Source organism: Mus pahari, chromosome 10, assembly GCF_900095145.1.
Source record: "Mus pahari chromosome 10, PAHARI_EIJ_v1.1, whole genome shotgun sequence".
In the NCBI taxonomy this organism is placed as follows: Eukaryota; Metazoa; Chordata; class Mammalia; order Rodentia; family Muridae; genus Mus; species Mus pahari.
This window is the reverse complement of record NC_034599.1, coordinates 48,087,483-48,108,555: the sequence shown is the minus strand read 5'-3', so window position 1 is coordinate 48,108,555 and position 21,073 is coordinate 48,087,483. Positions and strand designations below refer to the sequence as shown.

General features: G+C 36.8%; 1 protein-coding gene across 1 annotated transcript in view; it reads left to right on the top strand.

Annotated features, from left to right (window-relative positions):
- Positions 1–21,073, top strand: part of Ddx10 (DEAD-box helicase 10) — a 147,362-nt gene that overhangs the window by 113,985 nt on the left and 12,304 nt on the right. Inside the window, exon 17 of the mRNA XM_021206835.2 lies at positions 17,396–17,532. Coding sequence (XP_021062494.1) covers positions 17,396–17,532 — 137 coding nt within the window. The remainder of the gene's footprint in view (positions 1–17,395; positions 17,533–21,073) is intronic.

Below are 21,073 nucleotides of genomic sequence, written 5' to 3'. Positions count from 1 at the left end.
CCTTCCCCTCCTTCCCCCTTCTTCCCCTTTCTTCCCCCTTCCCTTCCCTCCCCCCCTTTCAGACTATGATGGTTGTCTCTTGACACAACTATTTTCTAAGCTCCCTATATTGCATGTAAAATTTTTGTCTCTTTTGATAGTATTGTTTCAAAGTGCCGATCCTTGCAGAAACCAGAGCTACTAGTGGGTCACAGCATTTGAACAATTCTGAGTAGTTTTAATCCTGTTTTTAGAACTCATGGTCCTTTTTTTTTTTTTTTTTTTTTTTTGTCATTAGAGCAGACCCCTTTTAGGGGGGTGGGTTGTAAACTCAGAGGGGTCTGAACAAGAGTTCCAGTTCTGCAGCTCTCTCCAGACTGTCTTGCAGTTGCTGGTGAGTGTGAAGATGCAGAGTAGCACCTATACCATCCCAGTGTTCATTCAGAGCAAGTGAGTAGGTGCCCAAGAGAACAGCTACAGGAAAGAGGTTTTCTGTTTTTACAGAGAAAATGCTATAATAGCAGAAGTGGCTCAGGGCTATAACCAGCCCCCAAGTCTCTGAGGCACTTTGACTTATCATGATCCTGTTGTTTAGCTTCTCATTGCTACCCTCTGCAATGAGGTAGGTATGCTTTACTGTTCTGTTAGAGGGATTGAAGGTTGGCATTCAGATAGGAGAGGCCAAACAAACTTCCAGATGGTACTTGCTTTCTTTATTTTCACATGTGTGATCCATATGTACTGGCCTCAGGCAACTGCCTTAGCACAACTGAAATGGTATATGCTCTGGGTCATATAATGCTTTCAGCATTTGTTTGGTCTCCATGTTTTGTGCATGGAGATAGCAGAGCCTATGTTAAATATTAGATTAATGATTTATAAGTCACAAATACCATAACAGTTTCTTAATGACAATACCAGAACACAAGATAGTTTTGTTTTTGTAGTTGGGGAATCATACACTGCTTGAAGGTGGCCCCATACCTCAACTGGGGGCCCTGTCTATCTACTGGAAGTGGTCTCTTCAGGTTCCATCTCCCAACTAGCTCCCTCCCTCCCTTCCTCCCTCCCTCCCTCCCCCCCCCCACACCTTTTGAAATTATTTTCTTCCATCTTCCATGGGAATGAAGCATCCTCACTTGGGCCTTCCTTCTTGTTAAGTACATACCATGCAGGTTCTTTTGGGTCTGGGTTACCTCACTCAGGATGATATTTCTAGTTCCATCCATTTGCCTGCAAAATTCATGATATACTAATTTTTAATAGCTGAGTAGTATTCCATTGTATAAATGAACCACATTTCTGTATCCATTCTTTGGTTGAGGGACATCTGGATTGTTTACATCTTCTGGCTATTACAAATAGAGCTGCTATGAAATAGTGGAGCATGTGTCCTTGTGGTGTGGTGGAGCATCTTCTGGGTATATGCCCAGGAGTGGTAGCTGGGCCTTCAGGTAGAACTATTAGTTTCTGGGGAACTGCCAGTTTGATTTCCAGAGTGTTGTACCAGCTTGCATTCCCACCAGCAATGGAGTAGTGTTCCTTTTACTTCACATCCTCACCAGCAATTGCTGTTATTCGAGTTTTTGGTCTCAGCCACTCTGACTGTTGTTGTTTGTCTAATGAGATCCCATTTTGATTGTTGGCCTTAACTTTTCACTTCCATATTCCTATTTAAACTCTACCCGAGCCTATGTGTTGAAACACAACCATTTTCTCTAGTGCTTTGAGAGTATTTGGTCTTACATTGTGATCATTTCCATTTAGAGACTTTTGTGAGGTAAAAACAGATAAAGATCTAGTTTCTTTGTTCTGCATGTCGATATCCAGATATCTCAACACCATTTATTGAATATGCTGTCATTTCTCCAAAGTATATTATTTACCTCTTTTCAGAAATTAGGTAGTTGAAATTATGTGGACTTACATATGGGTCCTGTATTCTATTATACTAATCTATATGTCTGCTTTTGTGCCAGTCATGTTGTCTTTATTACCGTGGCTTAGTAATATATCTAGGAATTGAGTATATTTCTCTTGTAATATTCTTTTTTTTTTTTTTTGCTTATAAAAAACCCACAAGACAACACACTATTTAAAAATGTATGCATATTTCCTCATTGATTCTGATTCAGTAAACGTTTATATAATATGACCTTGTCTGACAATCCAAATATAAATGTGTTTGTTTTTTTATACAAAGTTATATTCTGTAGAGGACTTGAGAAACCCACAATAACAATTGTGTAAGTCACAAGTAAATTAATATATTTACAAATGGGATACCGTGAGGTTACTGAGTGAATCAAAGAGTAAAAAAAGCAAGAAAGAAAAGTGAGATTATACATGCTGTGCCTTAAGTGGGACATGTTAAAGTCTAGTTCTGACCTGGTAGATATGACAGTCTCCTCATTCCTTCAGACACGCGTCTGCTTAGTCTGACTGTCTTTATGGTTGGGGACATTTCTACATGCAGTTTTCTTTCCAGGTTTCTGTCTACTATTCAGTATTCAAAGGTCATCTGACTCATGCCCCGCCTTTCATGAAGACACCCCACATACAACATCTTCCCAGGATGCCTCCTGAGCTCTTCTGACTCATGGTAGTTACCCGATTGCAGGACATTGTGTTCTTCATTACCCATCTCTTGTGGTAGCAGGAATTGCATTTTAGGCCAGCTCTGCTCTGAGATCAACTTTATGTACTTAGAGAAATGTTTTAATCTTAAAATCTGGTAAGATGGTATATTCCTTCATTCTCAATCCAGCAGCTCTCCTGCAGGCCTGCAAGGATGTTCCACTTTCCTCAGCTCCTCACAGGAACTTACATAATTGAGATTAGACTATCGTCAGTGAGATCAGAATGGCCTGACAGATCGAAGTCTCTATGTGAAAAGAATCATGAAGGAGTAATCTTTTTTAATACCCAGAATCTTCTAGTATAGACTTTCTCAAGTTCCATATGGTTCAGTAGATAACTCAACCCCTTTCTCAAGAAAATGTAGACTTCCACAAAATGTTCCAATTTTGTACTTTCTTACCTCAAAGTGTAGTGCAAGTCAGTTCTCATCATAGCATCATACTTCTAATGTTATATTCCATATTATAGTTTGAGAACCTCAAGGAGTCTCAAAACACAACTATTAAAGCATACTGTTTCAGTAAAACTGACTAATGCAATGTTATAATAATTTATGTTAGGATTATGGTGCTAGTCACTTGAATTTGACATATAGCAGGTATGGAATCAGAAATCTCTACAATACTTGGTGGTAGGTCTCTAGGCAGAGAGAAGAATGACCAGGACAATTTAAAAACAAAAACAAAAACAAACCAACCAACTAGTCAAACTACCTAAAAACCTTGTAAAATGTGCAGACATGAGTTTCTCACATACCCAGAAGCAGTTGTATGTGTATTGCAAATTTAAACATATATGTGCTTTAGAACTAAAAAATTCATGCATTTTAATTAAATTAAAAATATTTTTCAGACAATATATTTTGATCATATTCTTACCCCTCCCCATAACTTCCCAAATTCTACCTGCCTCCCCACCCCAAAAAAAAAATCCCTGAATAATGAAAATCAAACCAATCAACCAACGAACAACAATAACAACAAATTCACTAAGACCAAAACCCAACCAACCAACCCACCTACCCACCCACCAAACATTGAGTCCATTTTGTGTTGTCAGCTGCTGCCAGCCATGGGGCCTGCCTGGAGCATGCCTCCTATACCCAGAGACACGCCATTGGAGGGAATGGGTTTCCCTTTCCCAGCAGTATCCATTACAAATAGCTTCTTGAATTAGGGGTGATCCTTTGTGTTCACTTCTCCTTCTCCATGCTGATATTTTCTGGTTTGAACTTGTGCAGGTTTTGTGTGTTCTGCCAGTGTTTGAGTTCATATGTGTATCAGCCCTATGATGTGTGGAAGATAGAAGATGTGTTTCCTCGGAGTCATCTACCGTCTTTGGCCCTTACCATTTTTCTGCTTTCTTTTTCCAAATAAATCCCAAGCTTTGAGGGGAAGGGTTTGATAGAGACATTCCATTTAGGACTGGATACTGCAAAGTTTCTCACTCTGTGCTCTCGGCAACACTGTTCAGTTAATTCTATGTTAATTACTGTCTACCACAAGAAACTTTTCTGATAAGGGTTGAGTACTGATATAGCAATATATCACTAAAAGTCATTTTGTTGCTATGTTCCTTTAGCAGAATAATAGTAGTAGGTTTTTTGTTTGTTTGTTTTTTGCTAGGACCCATGACCTGTCTAGTCTCAGGTTCTTGGCTACTTTAGTAGTGTCAGATATGGGATCCATTTTATACACAGTGTGGGCCTTACATTCATTTATAAAGTTACTGATTACCCCTATAACCTTTGCAGCATTGTTGTACTAGCATATTTGCAGGCAGGTCACTGTTGTAGGTCAAAGGGTTTTTAACTGGGTGATAATGATTACTTTTCTCTTCTGGTAGTATGCACAGTACCTTTCAGTGCCACGAAGACTGTCAGTAGGGGTGAAGCTTCTAGTTGGACTTCAGCTTAATTTCTTAGGTTTGATGGCCTATGTAAGTGGTGTCTTCAGCTTACCATCAAACTGTGGAGAATGACCAGTATAAGATAGCTAATTGGGACACTGTCTCCCCCACTATGTGATAACTCCATTTAAATTTATATATATATATATATATATATATATATATATATATATATACACATATACATACATACTTACATACACATTTTAGGAAGCTTTACAGTAGTAGGTTTCCCTTTAGCTTTTCAAAAGGTCCTTAGAATTAGTTGTCCCACCCTGTAGTCTGTCCTTTTTTTTTTTTCCCCTCCTATCATCTTCCTTGTTTCATCTTATTTAGTTTTTCCTTTATCACTTCTTAACACTATATTCCATTTCCTTTCTTGGAAGATTTCTTCCTCTCATATGGCCTCGATTTAACCTGTGTGGTTATTCTGATTAAAAATACATAATAGTTCTTGTCATTATATATTATTTCTGTTTTTCTTTCTGTGGCTATGATAAAATGCAGACCGAAAACAACTTGGCGGGGGGGAAGTGGTTCTTTGGCTCAAGCCTATCATCAAGGGAAGCCAAGGCAGGAAACTCAGAGCAGTAACCTGGAAAAATTAATGAAAGGTAAAAGATTTCATGTGCCAGGTATGGTAGCTCATGCTTTTAGTCCCATCTCTGGAGAGGCAAGGAGGATCTCTGTGAGTTTAAGGCCAGTATGGTTTAAAAGCAGGTTCCAGGTCAGCTAGAACTATTATACAGAGAAACCCTGTCTCAAAAAACCAAACCAAACCCCAACAACAACAAACAAACAAACGGAAGGAAGGAAGAGAGGGAGGGAGGGAGGGAGGGAGGGAGGGAGGAAGGAAAAAATTTTTATACAAATATATACAGTGGGTAAGTTAGTTATGATTTTCAGATATGCCCTTCAGAGGTGTTTCTCGTGTGTGAGCAAAACACGTTCGTTTATTTGTTATTATTTTATTTTGTTTTTGTCTTGTTCAATGGAAAATTATCTTTATTGTACCCCTATTATACCTGTTCATAAAAGATCTATGGAAAAATGTAAAATGAAGGATAGAAAAACTTAGCACTTGGTCATCATTGTACAAATGAATTTCATCAAATCCTAATTACCTGGTATTAAAATTAGAAACTGGGTTAATTGATTTTTTGGTTAAAAAAAGATACTGTAACTGTGAACATGTTTTAATGATAGTTGTAATGAGCAGTTTTATAATGAACAAGACTGAAAGTTAGAAAATAACACAATGGTATGTTTTAAAGTATTTGTGTTACATTTGTATGTGCATATTTATGTGTGAGTGTAGATCTGTGTACAGGTGTGCACAGTGTGCAGAACCTGAGGTTGACACTGGGTATCTTCCTGAATCACTCTCCATCTTAGTTTTTGAGTTATAACCATAGAGGTTAGGTAACTAGTAAGTTTTTAATGTGCTGATTGGCTAGTGTGACTGTCCCTGCCTGTGTAATTGTAGGTGCACTGTCATGCTGGCTTTTATGAGCACTAGAGATCTAACTTAGGCCCTCGCTTTACTGAGTCTCCTGTTGTTGACTTTAAGGTAAAGATAGGAATTTGGTACTAATTGAAAATCACATCTGTTCTGGGTATGCAGCACGTAAGGTGAAGAATCTAGTAGAATTTTAAATGTCTATTTATTACATTCTTAAATGAGACTTGTCAGTCTTTTTTTTTTTTTTTTTTAAGNTTTNTTTNTTTNTTATATGTAAGTACACTGTAGCTGTCTTCAGACACTCCAGAAGAGGGAGTGAGATCTCNTTACGGATGGTTGTGAGCCACCATGTGGATGCTGGGATTTGAACTCAGGACCTTTGCAAGAGCAGTCAAGTGCTCTTAACCGCTGAGCCATCTCACCAGCCCCGAGACTTATCAGTCTTTTTCCAATTACAGGTCATTGGTTATCAGGCTAAAGATCATGGGATTTTCTGATTTAAATCAATTAAATTTGAAAATTTCAGCCTAAAATGAATAGTGGAACAGATTTAGTAAAGCATCATGACTGAATAGCAAAGCTAATAGGAATCAGAATGCAAAATGTCTTAGAAAATGTTGTTTTGTTCATGTAGGTATATTGTTTTATAAAATATTTTTTCTAGTAAAGGCAACTGTAATATTTTAGTAAAATAGTTGTGAAATTTGAAAGGAAGTTTAATTTTCTCTAAAATCCTTATTTTGAGCAAGAACAGATTTTTTTTTTAATTGCTATAAAGAATGTGGAATGATTTGTCCCTTTTGTTTTTTAGGATTTACTTATTTTATATGTGTATGTATGTGTGTGTGTGTATGTATGTGTGTGTGTATATATATATATATATATATATATATATATATATATGTGTGTGTGTGTGTGTGTGTGTGTGTGTGTGTGTGTATGTGTGTGTGTACCATGTGCATGTGTGGTGCATGGAGAGGTCAGAAGAGGGTGTCTAACCCCCTGATATTGCAGTTACATATGGTTGTGTGTCGTTATGCTGGTTCTGGGAACTGAATCTGTGTTCTCTCTCAGCTCCTAACCACTGAGCCATCTCTCTAGTGCACCCTCCCCACAAACTTTTTATTTGAAACTTCTTACTTACCCTAGATAGAAATCTTGTAGAAAAATTTGATTTAGAGTTGTAATTTATATTTTTTAATTGTTAATTTTTTACTTTTTTGTTTGTTGTTCTTTCATTTTTTATTGGATATTTTATTTATTAACATTGCAAATGTTATTCCCCTTTCCCGTTTTCCCCTCCAGAAACCCCATCCCATCCCCCATCCCCCTGCTTCTATGAGGGTGCTCCCCCGCTCACCCGCTGGCATTCCCCTACACTGGGGCATCAAGCCTTCCCAGGACCAAGGGCCTCTTCTCCCATTGATGCCCAAAAAGGCTATCCTCTGCTACTTATGTGACTGGAGCTCTTTGGTCGGTGGTTTGGTCCCTGGGGGCTCTGGGAGGAGTTGGGGGGAGGGTTCTGGTTGGTTGATGTTGTTGCTCTTCCTATGGGGTTACAAAACCCTTTAGCTCCTTCAGTCCTCCCTCTAATTTCTCCATTGGAAACTCTATGCTCAGTTAAATGGTTGGCTATGAGATCCTTTTCTGTATTTGTCAGGCTCTGGCAGAGCCTCTCAGGAGACAGCTTTGTCAGGCTCCTGTCAGCAAGCATTCTTGGTATCCACAATAGTGTCTGGGTTTGGTGACTGTATATGGGATGGATCCCCAGGTGGGGCAGTCTCTAGATGGTCTTTCCTTAAGTCTCTGTTCAACATTTTATCTTTGTATTTCCTCCAGTTAGTATTTTATCCCCCATTCTAAGATAAGTGTATCCACACTTTGGTCTTCCTTCTTCTTGCGCTTCATGTGGTTTGTATCTTGGGTATTCAGAGCTTTTGGGCTAACATCCACTTACCAGTGAGTGCATACCATGTGTGTTCTTTTGTAATTGGGTTACCTCACTCAAGATGATATTTCTAGTTCCATCTATTTGACTAAGAATTTCATGAAGTTGTTGTTTTTAATACCTGAGTAGTACTCCATTGTGTAAATGTACTGCATTTTTTTTTATCCATTCCTCTGTTGAAGGACACCTAGGTTGTTTCCAACTTCTGGCTATTATAAATAAGGCTGCTATGAACATAGTAGAGCATGTGTCCTTATTACATGTTAGAACATCTTCTGGGTAGATGCCCAGGAGTGGTATAGCTGGGTCCTCAGGTAATAATACTATGCCTAATTTTCTGAGGAACTGCCAGACTGATTTTTCAGAGTGGTTGTATCAGTCTGCAATCCCAACCAACAATGGAGAAGTGTTCTCTTTCTCCACACCCTCACCAGCATCTGCTCTCATCTGAGTTTTTGATCTTAGCCATTTTGACTGGTATGAGGTGGAATCTCAAGGTTGTTTTGATTTGTATTTCCCTGATGACTAAAGATGTTGAACATTTCTTCAGGTGCTTCTTGGTCATTCGATATTCCTCAGTTAAGAATTCTTTGTTTAGTTCTGTATCCCATTTTTTAATAGGGTTATTTGATTCTCTGGAGTCTAACTTCTTGAGTTCTTTGTATATATTGGATATTAGCCCTCTATTGGATGTAGGATTGGTAAAGATCTTTTCCCAATCTGTTAGTAGCTGTTTTGTCCTATTAACAGTGTCCTTTGCCTTAGAGAAGCTTTGCAATTTTATGAGGTGCCATTTGTTGACTGTTGATCTTGGAGCATAAGTCATTGGTGTTCTGTTCAGGAAATTTTCCCTTGTGACCTTGTGTTTGAGGCCCTTCCCCACTTTCTCTTTTATTAGTTTCAGTGTATCTGGTTTTATGTGGAACTCCTTGATCCACTTGGACTTGAGTTTTGTATAAAGAGTAAGAATAGATCGATTTGCATTCTTCTGCATGCTGACTACCAGTTGAACCCACACCATTTCTTGAAAATGCTGTCTCTCCCCCCACCACCACCACCACTGGATGGTTTTAGCTCCTTTGCCAAAGATCAAGTGACCATGGGTGTGTGGGTTCATTTCTGGGTCTTGAATTCTATTCCATTGATCTAGCTGTCTGTCTCTGTACCAATACCATTGCAGTTTTTATCAGTGTTGCTCTGTATTATAGCTGGACGTCAGGGATGGTGATTTCTTTAGAAGTTCTTTTATTGTTGAGAATAGTTTTTGCTCTCCTGGATTTTTTTGTTGTTGTTCCAAATGAATTTGAGAATCGCTCTTTCTATCTCTATGAAAGATTGAGTTGAAAATTTGAAGGGGATTGCATTGAATTTGTAGATTGCTTCTGGCAAGATGGCCATTTTTACTATATTAATCCTGCCAATCCATGTGCGTGGGAGATCTTTTCATCTTCTGAGATCTTCTTCTATTTCTTTCTTTAGAGACTTGAAGTTTTTGTCATACAGATCTTTCATTTGTTTGGTTAGAGTCACACCAAGGTATTTTATACTATTTGTGACTATTATGAGGGGTTTCTGTCTTAGTTTAGCTTTTACTGCTGTGAAGAGCCACCATGACCAAGGCAGGTCTTCTAAAAAACAACATTTAATTGTGGCTGGCTTACAGGTTCAGTGGTTCAGTTCATCATCATCAAGGTGGGAGCATGGCAGCATCCAGGCAGTCATGGGGCAGGCAGAGATCAGAGTTCTACATCTTCATCCAAAGGCTGCTAGTGGAAGACTGACTTCTAGGCAACTAGGGTGAGGGTCTTGAGCCCACACCCACCATGACACACCTATTCCAACAAGGCCATACCTCCAAATCATGCCACTCCTGGTCCAAGAATGTACAAACCATCACATTCCACTCCCTGGTCTCCAATAGGGTTGTTCAAATACATGAGTCTGTGGGGGCCATACCTAAACATAACATAATTAAAAAGTACATTTAGTCCAACTTCCAAAGTCCCCATAGTCTATAGAAGTCTCAACAAAGTTAAAAGTCCACAAGTTCAAAGTCTCTTTTGAGATTCATCCAATCACTAACTGTAATCTCCAAGACAAGACAGAAAACTAGCTAAGCAAGTTGCAAAAAACTCCATGTCTGATGTCAAAGTGGTTTTCAGATTTCTACTTCTTTTTCATCTTTGTTGACTGCAACAAACTTTTTTTTCCTGGGATGGTTCCCATTCCCTGTTAGCAGCTTTCCTCAGCAGGTATCCCATGGCTCTGGGATCTTTAACATCTTCAGGTCTCCAAGGCAAGTTCAGTGTTACAGCTTCTTGTTTCAATGTCTGGAATCCACACATGATCATCTGGGCTTCTCCAAGGGCTTGGGTCACTTCTTCAGCTCTGCCCTTTGTAGCACACACCTTGTCTTCTAGGCTGCCCATTCTCCACTGTTGCTGCTGTCTTTAGCTGTAACTAGACTTCACCAACAACCTCTCATAGGCTCTCTCCATGGTGCCAAGCCTCAACTCCTTTGCATGACCCCTTCAGTCCTGGGCCATCAATTGCAACTGAGGCTGCACCTTCACCAATGGCCTTCCATGGCCTCTCACAGTGCTTCCATGGCCTCAGCTGCTCTTCATGACCCCTTCATGACTTCAAAACCTGGGTGACTCTTACACATTACCAAGTCCTGCTGCAGCACAAGGTACACACCTTGTCTTTCTCTGGAACACAGCCTCTGTGCTCTCAGAAAACACTTTGAGAAGATTTCATTTCAGTGATGCTGGCCTCTTCTTAATCACTGTTAATTTCTTAGCTCCAGCTAACCAGCATCAAAGTCTCAGTAACACAAAGTTTTGGTACCCAATTCATTCTATGAAGCCACATTATGCTTATAGCTGAACCACACAAAGACCCAATAAAGAAGGAGAACTTCAGACCAATTTCCCTTATGAATATCAATGCAAAAACACTCAATAAAATTCTCACAAACTGAATTCACTAACATATAAAAACGATCATCCATCACTATCAAGTAGGCTTCATCCCAGGGATGCAGGGTTGATTCAATATACAGAAATCCACCAACGTAATCTACAATATAAACAAACTCAAAGGAAAAAAAAAACCATATGATCATCTCATTAGCTGCTGAGAAAGCATTTAACAAAAAGTAAACACCCCTTCATGGTAAAAGTCTTGGAAAGATCAGGTAGGTATTCAAGACCCATACCTAAACATAGTAAAAATAATATATAGAAAACCTATAATTTATATTCTAGAGTCTATTTTACTTTTTTAAAAAAAAACATTTTTAAAATTAGGTGACAAATGAAATTTTAGACAACTTGTAATTTAAGTTTAACTAGACCTGAAATAGTTACTTTAATTAACAGAAGGTACCAGTGGTCTAATTAACTAAAGTATGTATTCTGGGGTTAGTTTTACAAAGTACCAGATATTACCTCTGTTTTGCAATGTATACAAGCACTCTTAGCCACTGCAGTAGTACTGTTTTGGAACTTTTCCATGGTACAAAACCCAATCTTTAAATTAATAACTTCTATTTCATATATGCATATGATTTATTTTCTTGTATTATTTAGTTATGTTCAGATCTCCTTGGAATATAAACATGAGAAAGCTTACTAGTTTTGTTATACAAAATTATTTCTTTGTAACAGATAATATTCACTATTTTTGTTTAGTGTTATAAGGAAGTTGAAACCAAATTTAGCTTCAGACCAATATATATATATATATATATATATATATATATATATATATATATATATATATATATATATATATATATATATATATATATATATATATATNAAATCTTTGTTGAGATTTCTTTTGATCAGATCCAAATAATAAGGCATGGTGACTCATTATTATCTTCAGAAATATTTCAAGGGATTACAGTTTTCACTCCAAGTCCATTAGTTCTGGTTAACAACACAAGAAGATCAAAGTCTTATTCTAATAGAGCAGACACTCAGTCGTGAACTATGCGCTATGCTTCTGTTCTACCTGTCCTGCTTTCAGCCTCATAAAACTATAGATCAAACGTTAGTTGGCCTGCCATCCAGAGTACCATCTCTTTCCCTTCCTGGGTGGTGTAATATCTTTGTGGCCTAAAATAAACCTTTTGTACACAAAAGACAGTTACCTCAGGTTTTGTTTAGCTGCAGTTCACCATTTACTGAGCATGACTAGAATGTTTTTAGATATCATATCACCTAAATTTAATGACCCAGAGAAGTGATTCAGAGCACTAATGTACACATTAATTGAAAACAACTTGAGGTAGGTCTGGAGAGAAAATAAGCAGCTTGCAGCTCTTTCAGATAATTTGTTTTCAGTTCTCACATAAGGTAGGTCATAATCACTTATAATTGCAGCTCCAGGGGACTTACCATCCTTTTTTTGTCCTACATGGGCAAAACATACATAGGCATAAACACATACATATAAACACAAAATCTAAATAAAACACACCAAAACCCAACCCAACCAAAACAAAACAGAGTGAAAGTGGCTTGCATAGATCTATTTGACTATGACTTTTTTAAATCATAAAGCCATATGCATAAAAAGTAAGTACCAAGAATAATGGCTATAGAGCAATTCTTGTTAGTTATTTTTAAATGTATAGATGTTGTCCACAGTTAAATTTATTTAAAAGATAAAATATATTAACAGTTGTATGGTGAATCCAACCTCAAGAATCAGTCTAGTCCCTTGATGATATTTTTTCCTGTGTATTTCAGCTTTTGTATGTCCCCAGGGAGAATTTGGTTTAAGTGTATTCCTTGTGGTATGTTGCTGTAAGTACATATCACACAATGCACTGATTCAAATGTAAATGCATTCTTGTCTGTTTAGCCACCAGACTTCCTTATCTAAATACTAAGAAATACAGATTTTGAAGTTAGCATCTCATACTAGAGTATAAAGTGGGGTTGGGTTTGTTGCAGCAGCACCATAGTCTTTACTAGAATAATCACCAAGTTCTCTTTAAATCTTATATCTGATGTGTAGGAAAAGACATCTGAGCCAGTTGATGGTGTGATATCTTCTTGTGGTTGCTTGTTTGAGGATAGATAATTTTTGAATCCCTATCCTTGTCAAATATACAGTAGTCATATAATCTTATCATGAGAATGGTGTCATCTGACCTTGTCTGGAAGACTTATAAAGACTAAAGTTCTAAGTTTTAGTTTTCCTATTAACTTGCTCTACAACCTATGAGAATGTGTTTTACCCTGCCTTCCCAAGACCTGCATGTATTTCCTTACTTGTGTGCATGGTTGAAATCTGTAAAATAAGGGTTTTAGCTAGGTATTTTTGTGTGCATTTAGTAAAAGTACATAAAACTTAACCGGTATTTAACAGACAGCATGGTAGTTTTAACTGTTGTTAGACAACAGATCCTTTTCATCTTGCAAAACTGTACCCTAGATCCACTGACCATATCCTTTACCCCCATATTCAGCCCTCTGGCATTATGGTTTGGATATAACGTACCCCAAATGCTCATGAGTTGTAAACTCCCACTGTTGCAGTGTTAGACAGTAGCCTTTAGGGAAGTAATTGAACATTGGTTTTTAATCTCATGGCTGGATTGATCCACTGAGTATGGTAATTTGATGAACTATTGGGAGAAGATGAAAACTTACAAACTTGGATAACAAATTTGGAGAGGATCAAAACAATGCAAACTGCAACAGAATACTCAGCTTCCTTGCAGGATGTTCTTAATCTGTATGACAGCACTATATATTAACAGTATACACAGATAATGTTCAGTACAGAAGAACAAAAAGTAAAAGTCTCTAACCAAGAATATATTGAAGATTGTTGGGCATACAAGGATATGATCCATAAGAGTTTTTCTTTTAACACTGCCGACAGTAACATAAACACAGATTTTTTTCTACGTAAAAATAGGTGTTGGAGACCAGTGTTCAAACTGTGGCATGTTTGTAAGATGTCTTCACAATATTTCCTATAAGGATTCTTATTTATTTTTTGATCTGATATATACAACTATGTTTTAAGCTTATTGATTCTCTTAAAGTGAATTTTGTACCTCTTTAGTCACTTTGGGATGGTAAATTAAAACTATATATTGGTATTTCAAAACCAATTTTTTTTTAAACAACTGTTGAGGTTGGAAGTCCAATATTAAGTTGCTAGAACATTGAGTGTCTATTGTTGATCTCATTATTGCTCTGAAGATAGTTGGTCTTTTGCTGTAATTTTACATGGAAGTGAGGGAGTAGGCGTGAGATTAAATAGGCAGACAGAGAGGGAGAAGGGCCATATATAACACAGTAATAAAGATACTGAACTTCAAAGATGTCTTTCTTCTTCCTCATTGTTCCAACTGAGACAAAAACCTAGCAGATTAAAACAAAAAGCCTGGTAGACTTTTTGTCAAGCTGATAGTATCTGCTGATGGACTATCCAAGCTTAAAGATGACAGATAAGGATGTTTGCCAGAGTTGTGAGCCTGTCAAATTGATGAACTCTAATTCAGGGGTGGAAGGCAGAAGATCCTTAAAAGCCCCAGTTGTCAAGGAGAGTCCTGGAGTTTGAGCTCCTGATACTTCAGCTGCTTTGTAGAAGGTCTTTGGTTTGGTTTAGATGGTTTTGGGAGACAGGATTTCTGTGTATAGCTTTGCCTACCCTGGATCTTACTCTGTAGACCAAGCTTGCCTCAAACTCACAGACATCTACCTGTCTCTGCCTCTTGAGTGCTGGGATTTAAGGTGTGCACTCCCAGTGTCCTGTTCCCTCCTTTTAAAAGTGTTTTACAAGTACTGATGTCGTCCTCAAATTTTTTATTCTTCAGTGACCTTCTTTGTTGCATTTCTGTTGTACCAATTTAGTTAATTACTTCGCTGATACAATACTTAAGTGCTTTCCCTCAGAGAGCTTCTGCTAACACAGTGACATTTTGCAATCAGTTATGAGTTGCTAGATGCACAAGAGTATACTTATGTTGTCTCTAATGAAAATGAGTCTAAAAGGAAATACAGTGATGGTTTTATATTTACAAACTGTCTTTTAAACAATTAATGAAATCACAAAAAGACAGAACAGCTAGAATATACATTTTCTTTGTCATTATGACAAGAGAGAGTATACATCCAAGTTAAAACTTCCCAGAAATTTAGGAGTAACGTTATAGCATCTTTGTTTTTATGATTAAAATTTTGTGTTTTAAAACAAGAGCATTGTATGTGTAGCATACCTTTTCATAATACAGGTGTTACACATTTTATTGTTTTATATTTCTAATCCTCCTAAGGAGACTAAGAGACAGAAAAGATTAGTATTAAAATGTCTTTTATTCTAATTTTTCTAAATTGACAGTAGTTAGAAATTGTATTTCTGAAAAGAACTGCTACCTTGAATTCACTTGTCAATTGTCATAAATGGAGTGTAGTGCAGAACAGGCAGTATAGTGGGTATGATCTGACTGGCCAGAAAATAGTAAGACCTAAGAATTGATTATTACAAATCTAAATAATACCTGTTCGACAGTAAAATTTTATTCTGAACTACCATTTTCTTATAAATATTTACATTGGAATATCAAGTGAGGTCTTATTACCACAGCTCACCTACTAATATATTCCTGTTTTATTAAATTAAGATGATTAATGCTAAAAAGCCATACTAAATGGTAGATGTTATGTAGTTGAACAAAGTAACTTATTTGAACTGTTAAGATTATAGATAACTCTCAAAGCCAAAAGAACAGCTAGAAATTAGAGAAACCCCCAGAAGCTAGTTGAGGAGGTAGGACTAACTGCCTAAATATTTGGTCAAGGTTTACATTTTACAGACTCAAGAGGGACCCTTAGAAAATTTTGCTTCAAAAGCACTTCTTAAAAATTTGAGAACAAAACAGATAAGCATCTACATACATACCATGGATTAATTCATATTTAGTATAAATTCAACTATTCATAGAAAATGGGACAAAATCTAGCTTCTGTAATATGTTTTTTACAGTATCCTATAAAAATATCAGATGTGTAATTAATATCAGATATATATATTTCATAAATTAGAAAAGGCAATCAGTAGAAACTGCCTCTTAGCTATCTTGAAATTTAGCGTAGACTTTACTTATTTAAAGAAATAAAGAAAAAGGTGTTCATCAAATTAAAGAAAAGTAGGATACTGTTGAGTAACTTGTAATCTCCACAGAACAATGCTAACTGTATAAAAACCATGAAAGAAAACAACAACAACAACCAGGACATCTTAGAACTAAATGTGTAATTACTCATCTATATTTGCTAGAGAGCTTGAAGCACGTTATCAGGAGAAAAGGATAGGTCACCTGATGATCTTGTACAAATAAGCCTATTCAAAATTAGAAAGAAAAATGAAGAAAAATGAATAGAGCTTAGGAGAATCCTGAAGAAGTCTAGTACACATTTATACATAACCCTGTTTGTACAGGTGAGAAAGTAGCTTAAATATGTAAAGAAATAATGGCCAAAAACTTAAGAAATTTAGTGAATGAATTAGTTTATTCATTATTAGCCTTAATCACTTGAATAAAAAAATCATTAGGTTTGTCATACTTGGTCTAAAAAGATTTATAAAGATGTTAAGTGAAGGAAGGTTATTAGACTTTCAAATTTGAATCCTATTTATATGTATTTTTTTTCAATTCGTGTAGCAGCATTTGTGTCTAAATATCAGGTGACCAAACTGATGTTTCAAAACCAAATTGATACAAGTGATGCCCATCCCTTCAGTGTGTAGTTGCTCACTCTTACATTATTCAGTCCTTGCCCACTCTGCTCGCAGGAGATGTAGAGTGCTACTTTTCCTTTCCTTTATTCTTTGGTTTCCCAAGGTTCCTAGTCACGTTATTTCTACACTTACATTCCAGTAATATAAAGACACTTCTTACAGATCTAATTGTATTTTTAAATTTAGACATTTGTCATAAAAATCAGACAAATATGTTCTCATTACTGGTCTTTGATACTTTCAACTAATACTTTTAGTAGTTTTGAACTCTCTCTCTCTCTCTCTCTCTCTCTCTCTCTCTCTCTCTCTCTCTCTCTCTCTCTNTGTGTGTGTGTGTGTGTGTGTGTGTAGGAGAATTAGACATTGTGCTTTTTTGATAATTAAGTTACATGGAAAAAGTAAAACTGATAACTTCTTGTAAGTTAAAGGAACTCAATAGAGTTTTACTTTCTGGATTATATTTATTGTAATTTTGAAATAATACAAATTTTCTTTGTCTTCAGAAATGCTGAAATTCTAAGTCTTGTTTCCAGGCCTTTGTAATGAATTCTTCTGATTTGGGACTATCAGAGGAGTATGTGAATCTGTACTGAAACCTGACTGTTGTCAGCTAACCTTTTCTGTCGTGGTTTTCCCACCATCGGTTGACTTTTTACATCATGATTCTCCTTGTGTTTTCTTAGGCCAGAGATGAAGAGGAGGCCTTTCTGGACTGGAGTGATGAAGATGATGGTGGGTTTGATCCAAGCACACTTCCAGATCCAGATAAGCACAGAAGTTCTGAAGAATCAGAGAGTGAAGATGCAAACCATAGGATGAAGTATGTTCTTACCCTTAGTCTCATTAAGTATGAATTTCATACATAGACCCTTTCTATTTTAATGAGTCCAGTGACGACTGAACTATTACTTCAAGAGATTTTCTTTTCCTTTTATGCCCTATAAACTCCTATTTGTACTTGTTTTGCCTGCGTCTCATACTCTTCTGATCATTTTAAAGACTTGGGTTAATTTTATTTTTATAATTCCTGTTATCATAAATAACTATGATACATGAGTTCTGTTTTCTCATTCTTCCCCCTTTTTCTTCTCCCTCATTCTTAATCCTTTATACCTGAATATATAAAGTACAGTAAGTACAAGCAGGCAAGGCTTTATTGATATCAATGGATTTTGATGAGAATGCTACTAAAAATTATCTCTACCAGATTCTGGTGGTACATACCTGAAGTTCTACCACTGAGATTGAGAAGGGAGAGTCACCATAAGTTAAAGAGGGCTGGACAAGTGACTTATAAGACAACACATAAACTGAAACCTTGTTTTAGAAAACAAAAAACTGGACTAGTGAGATAGAGCAGATAAAGGTACAGGCAGTCAGGTTCCATCTCAGAGACATGCACGGGAGGGAGAATGAGATACCCGATTCAGTAAGGTGTCCTCTGACCTTGACTACAGTAAAATCTTCTGACTTCTTACTGCACACTTTGGAGAACAATCTACAATGTTATTTCTGACACTCTTCTTTAAGGCAGCCGGATGAAGTTCCCAATAGGGGGAGGAGTCTAAAGCAGAGCAAAGCACCCCTTGGGCTGTATAAAAGAACAAATAGTGACAGACAGTAATAGCATCATCAAATCTAACCCTCACAATGTCCAGCAGAAACAGTTGACTGGGGAAGTTTAAGCAGTCAGCTGGAGTTCCCAGTAACCCTTTCTCTCTTGGATGAGCTTCTTTGTCTATTGCAGGGATTTTTATATCATAATTATAAACTCTACTAGCCTTTGTTGGAAATTGTTTATCTTCTACCTGTTCTCAAGAGCACAGTGGTTTTTCTCTTGGGTTTTTCCCTGCCATCCTTTCTTGTCAGAGTTCTGGTTTGGAGTACTCACCACCAGACAAGGGGTGTTGGAGGACTTGTGACATAAACATGCTTGGGTCTGAAGTGAGGGGACCAGTTTACTTCCAGCATCTCAATCTCAGACTGTACCCGACAATTTTCCAGTATAGTGTATATTACATATCTCTACACGTGGGCACATCCTCTATAACCCCTATACAAATATATGAATGAATGAATGGATATATAAATAAATGTAATTTTTTAAAAATCAAAAGTCTCTGAAATTTAAAAGAGAAGTTACACTTTTGTAGCATGTAATGATTAAGAAAATTCAGTCCACGCTATTGCAGGCTACTGTTTGGCTACTCTCTGACTGCCGCGGTCTTCCTGCCCCCAGGGCTATCCCCATATGGCAGTCCACTGAACCACCGTACCCAGTCACCCACAGCTAGCTGCTGCCACACTGATCAGCAATCCCACATTTACGAGGCTCGCTGGGGGCGCACTCTCGCCAACCCACGCTCAGCTGCTGCTACCTTCACCTGGAGCTCAGTTGAGTTGCAGAGAAATGGAAAACACCACACAATCTTATTTTAGAATCAACAGATAACACAATCGCTGGGTGAGGAATCTAACATTCTAAATTCACCAACTATTCTATGTTAGAAATCTTCCAGTGGCAGATCCTGGTGGATTCCAGATCTAACAGTTCCCAGTCAACATCCTGTCTGCTTTGTTCCCGCTGCTCCTTCCAAAAGGGCACTTTCCTTTTCCTGCATTCCCTCTTCCTCTCCTGGACCCAGAAGGCCCGCCTCCTCCTTGCTGGGTGACTGGCTACTTGTCTTCTTTATTACCCAATCAGTCAATTAGGGAAAAATTCTGCTACATACTTTCATATTAGCCAATAAAATAATAGAAATTTTCTATGTAAACAAACAAATTCTTTCCATTTATAATCTGTTCATTCTATCTTCTTTTGCCTCTATGCCAAAATTAAATGAAATGTGGTAAATTGAATAATAGTATGAGTTAACTTAGTATTTTTTTTCCAGAGTACTGTGTATCATAATAACCTTGTATTGAGCATTAAGCTTTATGGGTTTTCTAAATCACTGAATAGAAGTTAGGTAGCAATGATAGATAGTTAAAATTTTTGACATGAAGACAAAGCTTGATGGGATCCCTCAGATAGCCCATGGAGTCTAGAGTTGAAGAATAGCCCACAGAAAATATTAAAGATCTCAAACAAATTATCTTCTTGGAAAACCATGCTGTAGATAGACTCTGAGTTAGTCTTTATACAAACTGTGCTTATTGGTAAAATGAAAAAATTACTTATCCAAAATGTAGTTATGTTAGGACCTTCAACAACTTGCTATTAGGTTCAGGCCATGTTTCTAATATTTAGAAGTGACTTATAAAAATTAATCACACTGATTATAAAGTTCCTTGGCGCTCATGTGTGACATCTGAATGGTCCACATGCTGCCTTAATGCTCATATTGAAGGCTTCCCCCTACCTCCATCCATTAAAGACTGGATATGGGATCTCTCTTTTGATAACTTGGCTTACTACATGAGTTCAGATGTTTCTGTATAATTTAACTCTGTAGGAGAATATCATTTAATTTTTTGCTGAGTTTTTTTAGATATTCTAAGAAACACCTGGGTAGAAATAATTTTATTAGTATTTTAAAAATTATATGCATGTTTTTACCACTAAAATATGTGATCTAGGTTCAGTTTCTAAGTCATCATTCAAAAGGCATTGTGTTACATGTTTCTGTCATTGTTACCACATAGTAGCACTTCCCACTTCCTACTACAGCTAATGTGGTTTGTTCTCTAATAGTCTCATATTAATTTTTATAACAGTTTTATGTTCTTAATTATCTTTCAGAAAGGCTTGACTTTACATGATTATCTATAAAAGATAACACTTGCACTATAAAAGTAACACTTGCAGCTCCAGTTTTTGTTCTTACTGTCTGTACTAATGACATGAATATTAAGGCCTTTAAATATTTGAATTTCTTAATCTATTGATATATAAGTATACATCAATAAAAGCATAAGGGTAAGATGTGCTACTCTTTACAAATACATCAATAAAAGTAAAAGTATAAGAGGTTATATATTTGGTCCTAAGAGTTTGGATAATATAAGAAACAACAGAATGTATATGATTATAAGAAGCTAGGAGCAGATAGTGATAAAGGAGATAGGGTACCTTGAACAATACCAAAACATTTTAATGTAAGATATGGTTTCACATGGAAGATAGTTAAGTATTACATGAAAATTAAGACAGTTTCACTTCAAGGGCAGCTAGTTAACTCTGGAAGATTAAAGTTACTCAGGTTGCTTGATAGTAAAGAAATATTCTTTGTTGAAAAGAGTATGGACAGATTTTATTCCTTCAATATATTTAAGAGCTAGCCCTCTCTCGCGCGCACTCGCGTGCTTTCTCTCTCTCTCTCTCTCTCTCTCTCTCTCTCTCTCTCTCTCTCTCTCTCTCT